Source organism: Cebus imitator, unplaced genomic scaffold (assembly GCF_001604975.1).
Source record: "Cebus imitator isolate Cc_AM_T3 unplaced genomic scaffold, Cebus_imitator-1.0 Scaffold74, whole genome shotgun sequence".
NCBI classification, from domain to species: Eukaryota; Metazoa; Chordata; class Mammalia; order Primates; family Cebidae; genus Cebus; species Cebus imitator.
In genome coordinates this window covers 5,787,398-5,793,692 of record NW_016107389.1, presented here as the reverse complement: position 1 = coordinate 5,793,692, position 6,295 = coordinate 5,787,398, and the positions used below count along the sequence as shown (strand labels likewise).

Here is a 6,295-nt window from a genome sequence, read left to right as displayed (position 1 = left end):
AGAGACGGGGTTTCACCATGTTGACCAGGATGGTCTCGATCTCTTGACCTTGTGATCCACCCGCCTCGGCCTCCCAAAGTGCTGGGATTACAGGCTTGAGCCACCGCGCCCGGCCAAACTGCCAGCTTTCTTCTTCACTTCTCTTTGCCCTTACTACTAGCTGAACTGAGTTTTGAAAAAACAACGGATGTTATATATTTAGTCTTAATTATTTCAGTACTCTTATGAGGTGTAGGTATCATTGTCTCCCTTCTACAGATGAGGAAACTTGTCTTCAGAAACTTTGTTAACAACCTAATATCACACAGCTAGAGGTGGAACAAGATCTAGAATCTAGACCTTTTGAGTCCAGATTTAGTTCATTTGGTAATTATATTACTAGGTATTTTTTATATATATATGTATATATATATATATAAATAATATATATATATACACACACATAGACACATACACACACTAACATCCTAGCCTTTTCTCAGATGTTTCAAATAAGAAACTGAAATGTCTTCTGCTTCTTAGTAGAGGTTATATAGTGGAATTGGTTTTCTTTCTTGAGAGAGAAGAGTTATAAAATCATACTAAGCTGTAATATTTTGATATAATTTTGAAAAATTGTCATGGCATAATAGGAAGAGCAATGGATTGAGAGCTGGGAGAAAGGGTTCTTGTCTGTTCTCTGTCTGTAAATTCAGGAAAATCTTTTTGCTTCTGGTTGTTTATTTTTCATTGTAGTTCTGTCTTTGCTCTTTCTTTCAGACTTCCTGTTTCTACCTATAGGTCTTATTGGTTAACTGAATGAACATAGTCTCAGTTCAGCCTGGTCATTGAGTAAGGCTGGCTTTGGAATTCATCTCTATAGTTAGTCCTGAAACCTTCAGTGCTCCTCTATTTGTGAAGAACATTTTTTGAGACATTTCATTTAGTAGAAATAGTCTCTTTTGTGTTTTTTAGATTAGATGTTTTAGTTTGATATTACATATTAAAATTTGAGAGCATACAGAGCTTAACACAGAGTTCTCAGGATAACCCACAGCTCATTGAGTTCTTAACTCATAGTTTAAAAGTATAATATGAAATGCTGGGAGAATTACATCATTAGAATATTGCAATAGGACACTTGCTATGCTCATTTTGTGCTTGTTTGGACCCCTTGGATGTCTAACATCTTTGACCCCTACCCATTACATGTGAGTAGTGCCCTCCAGACTTGAAAGCCAAATAACTACCCTCTCACATTTCCTTGCAACACTTCTGGGAGTAGTGCTATGGTCTGGTCCAGAATTATTGCTCATATTAATATTGTATGATCAGCATGTCACTATTGATTTTTGGCCTTCTCACATCAAAACTGTATTTATGGAATCTGTTAAGATGTTATATTACTCTTATATTTTTTTCTAACACTTTTTTGGGGTAGAGGTGGGGTAGGGTGGGGTGGGCCTGTTTTGAAGTTTAGGACAGCTACTCTGTGACTTTAGCTCTCAAACTATCCCATAGATAGAAAGTTGCCGTTGTGCTTGTTGGCTTATTCATCAGTAAATGCTTTTGACCTGAATTTAAAACATTTCACTCTTCTCATTGTTATTCACAACTTAAATTTGTCAGTGATGAATATCTGTGTAATAAAATCTTAAATTTAAAATATAGTAGTTGAGTTTGAGTTAATGGTTTAGGTGTGGTATATACGATATCTGAGTTTTCTGGCATATCAAAACTAGTTGCAGTATTTAAAAAATTAAGCTGTAACTTATAGAATTACAAGTAGTATTTTATTTCTTCCTGTATAATCAAGCTTCTCCAACATATGCTGTTAGTCTGTAATAAATGTTAAACCTTTTTTTTTTTTTTTTTTTTTTGAGACAGAGTCTCCATCTGTTGCCCAGGCGGGAGTGCAGTGGCATGATCTTCACGCACTGCTACCTCTGCCTCCCAGGTTCAAGTGATTCCCCTGCCTCAGCCTCCTAAGTAGCTGGGATTACAGGCATGCACCACCTCACCTGGCTAATTTTTGTATTTTTAGTAGAGACAGGTTTCAATATGTTGGCCATGCTGGTTTCCAACTCCTGATCTCAGGTGATCCGCTTGCCTTGGCCTCCCAGTGTGTTGGGATTACAGGCGTGAGACAGCGGCTGGCCATACTTCCATATAAGCAATAATCATAAAGCCCAAAAGCAGTTGTTTAATAAGTTAGGCAATATATAAATTACAAAGATTATTTCAGAAGAGTATATTCAACTTTATGTATACTCTTCTCTTAAATTAGCCAGACCCTAAAAGTACAGAAAAATTTATATGATCAGATATTTAAAAATATGCCTATTTACTTTTTTTTTTTTTTTTTTAACTGGTAATGATTTGAAGTGTGGAGTCTCCTACGCTTAATTCAAGTTTGACAGTACTGCACCGGACCAATTTGCACATGACAAATCTTTACTAAGGCATGGTATTAACTTACTATTTGTTTAAAACTATGCCGTGTGTACAATAATTATTATATGTAAAATACTTAATTATATCTTTTCTGGTTTCTAGCAATAATGATGTGATCCTCAGGACTCAGCTCCAGAAGTAGAACTAGCTTAAGAAAATAGATTAAATATTCACAGATTATTTGATATTTTCTCTCTATTCAGTTGTCAATGTAGAAAAGGTAGTTAATTTTGAATATCATAAAGGTTCTCAACCCCTTAATGGGTTAAATTTGCATGTGGCTCAGTCTTTTAGTTTACTTTTCTTTGAAGCGCATTATTCATTTCAGCTTTCTGAATTATGTAGTAACTAATTCAAATTTGCGTTTTGTTGCTATATATTTTCTTGTATTTAATGGGAGCAAGGCAACAGTCATAGTATCATGCTGTTCTTCCAGAGCTGTTTTGAATTGCTTTTTATTATATGCTTTATTAGGGATTCTAAATATTAGGCTTGTTTTTGAAGCGGGGAGAGTGGGAAGGGGAGGAGAAGCAATATTAGACCTTTTTTTAATGATTTAGTAACTTTGTTGTAACTTATGTATAGAAAGCTAATTTGAGCAGTTACCATAATACGCTGATCCATTTGATTGTATTTCTTTTAAAAATCAAATAGGGAAAACTTTTAAGTATGAATATAAACTAAATAACTTCTCACTGAAAATCTTATGATAAAGTTAATTAAAAGAAAGCATGATCTTATCAGTGTAGTGTCTATAATATAAAGGCATGAATTGACCAGATGGTTTCTGATTTTCCTATTGTTCTTTTTCTGATTTCTTATAATTGATTTTAGCTGTGAAAGCACTGTCTTTTGCTATTAAATTCTAAAGTTCCTATTCATGAACAGATGAACTACAAAATGATAAAAATATTTAGTATAGGCCGGGCGCGGTGGCTCAAGCCTGTAATCCCAGCACTTTGGGAGGCCGAGGCGGGTGGATCACAAGAGATCGAGACCATCCTGGTCAACATGGTGAAACCCCATCTCTACTAAAAATACAAAAAAATCAGCTGGGCATGGTGGCGCGTGCCTGTAGTCCTGGCTACTCAGGAGGCTGAGGCAGGAGAATTGCCTGAACCCAGGAGGCGGAGATTGCGGTGAGCCGAGATCGCGCCATTGCACTCCAGCCTGGGTAATAAGAGTGAAACTCCGTCTCAAAAAAAAAAAAAAGAAAGGAAAAATATTTAGTATAAGTAGAAATATGATTTTTCTTTTAAAATTTGAGAGTGTCCTAAAGACATATTGGAATAATCATAATTCAGTTTTTACATTTATTTTGAAATTTTCAAGCCTGTGGAAAGGTTGCAAGAATAGTACAGTGAATTCTTTTTTGTTTGTTTGTTTCAGACACAGTCTCACTGTGTCGCCCAGCACTGCAGCTTCTGCCTCCCGGGTTCAGACATTCTCCTGCCTGAGTAGCTGGGATTACAGGCATACACCACCACGCCCGGCTAATTTTGTATTTTTAGTAGAGATGGGGTTTCAGTATGTTGGCTGGGCTGGTCTCAAACTCCTGACCTCAAGTGATCCGCTTGTCTTGGCCTCCGAAAGTGCTGGGATTATAGGTGTGAGCTACTGCGCTCAGCAGTGGTGAATTCTTGATAGATTAATTATTAACCTTTTGCCACATATGCTTTCTATCTCTTTCTTCCTTTGCACCTACCTTCTCTCCTTCCTTCTTTCCTCCACCCCCTCTTTTTTTTTTTTTTTTTTTTTTTATTCTTTTCTATTTTTTTTTTTTTTAAATTAAGTTTCGGTTGTTCCCCTTCACTCCTATTACTCTGAGCCATTTTATTTCAAATGGGTATTTAATTTGACAAAATACATTTTAAAGCCTTCTTGACATAATTATTTTCTTCTTTTCAAATACATCATATGTTACATCTCAGGACAGGGAATCGTACTCATGTGCGTCACTGCTTTCTGCAGAAGTGACTTTCTCAGAATCTTCTTGAGGATATTTTGTGCAATTTCCATTTGACTTAAGTCGTAAGATTTCTTTTTAAAAGGTGAAAGTGTACACTTTGACTCTGTAAATATTGATATATTCAAATTGAAAGGAAATGTAAATATTTGTTTTCTTAATGGGAACAAAGATTTGGGGACATTTTGATTATGAAGAACATTTTGTAAAGGCTGTGTACTCAGTCCTGGGAGTTTCTTTATGAGGGTCATTAAAACTTTTATTTGAAGTGACTTCTTAGTTTTGGACCAAAGAAACTTTTGAGTATTTCATATGTTTGAGTAACAACTATATTTTAGATTGAAAATATAAACTGTTTTCATTTAATACAGGATATATTACCTTTTTAGGGGGTAAGGGAAAATAGATACTAATTTAGCCATTTTTTTTGTTCTGAATTAGGAAGCTCTGGAGGAATATGTGAAAAAAGTAAACTCTATTCAGATGGTAAGAAGAAGTCCTTAAACACTGGAATTATTACTGTTCAGAACTATGGGTCTCATGTACCTCCCAAAGTCTCTCACATTACTTTTGCTCATGAAGTTGGACATAACTTTGGATCCCCAGTAAGTATTGTCTAATTATTAGCTTAAAAATATTTATTAATCTAACTTTTATGTTGATTGATTCATTTTAAATTTACAGTGAAAACAAATGTACTTATGAGTGTTTAGTTTTTAATGTCAGAACACAGTAATGTATTTGACTATAATGGGGGAGGAAGATAGAACATTTGTGATTAAAATAAGAAAAGTAAGCATAACAATGTCAAAATTATGTGAAGGCAAGGAATTTCATCTGGCTTATTCAGACAAAATAATATCTATATCTCCTGGCCCTAGAACAATGCCTAGTACATAATGTACTCAGTATCTTTTGAATGAGAATCATTATTCATTGTTTAAAAGTGTATTTTGAATGTTCAGGAAATTGTGAGAAATTGTTTTGTTTCTGTTAAAGCATTTTTGGGGAATGAGATTAATATTTTAAAATCTTTACTGTGGAATGAGATTGATATTTTAAAATCTTTCATTATGAAAAAATTCTAACATACACAAAAGTAGAACAGATAGTGCAACAAAGCCTTTTATGCCCATGATTCAGAACAGGGATTAGCAAAATATTTTAGGCTTCAGGGCAGTATTTGGTTTTGTTGTATAGTCTTTGTTGTTTTTACAATTTGTTAGAAAAAGCCATTCTTAGTTAAGCCGTATAATAAGCTGCTGGCTACTTTGTCATTTCCTAATTGAGAGCCAATAATTGTGAAGATTTCACCTTATCATCTATCTCTATTTCTTTCTTTTTCTTTGCTAAGGTATTTAAAGCAAATTTATCTATTCTTAACGTATTTTAGTACACATTCCTGAAAAACATAGACTTTTTCTTATATAATAACCACAATGCGGTTATTACGCCTAACAAAATTAACAGCAATCTTTGATATTATCTAATATGCAATCCATTATATTGATCTTTTAAGTGACCTAAAATATAAGTGCAACATAGAAATATGAAATACTGAATGATATTCTGTTTTGTGATTTTGGTAGAGCTTATTAAAGATAACATTTTGGAAGTTTGCACTTGAAAACTATATGTAAATTCACTTTACTTTCACCTTATTACTTGCAAAAATGTAAATTTTTATGATTTTAAAAATAAGTTGTGTATGTGTAGCTTAAAATCCCCAAATGCACTTCTGTCCTTTTCCCTTGTTTGTAGAACATGTGCCATCTCACTAAGTTGCCAGTCTTTCTTCTTCTAAGTCCCAATCAGAAATTGATAGATTATTATTAATGTTCCTGGATAAGGTATTTAAAATGTGCCTAATCTCTGAAACTCTTGATTGCTTTTGTG

The 6,295-nt window shown here is 34.1% G+C and overlaps 1 protein-coding gene across 1 annotated transcript in view; it reads left to right on the top strand.

Annotated features, from left to right (window-relative positions):
- The window catches only part of ADAM10 (ADAM metallopeptidase domain 10), a 172,728-nt gene that overhangs the window by 131,950 nt on the left and 34,483 nt on the right, over positions 1–6,295 (top strand). Inside the window, exon 9 of the mRNA XM_017531893.2 lies at positions 4,841–5,004. Coding sequence (XP_017387382.1) covers positions 4,841–5,004 — 164 coding nt within the window. The remainder of the gene's footprint in view (positions 1–4,840; positions 5,005–6,295) is intronic.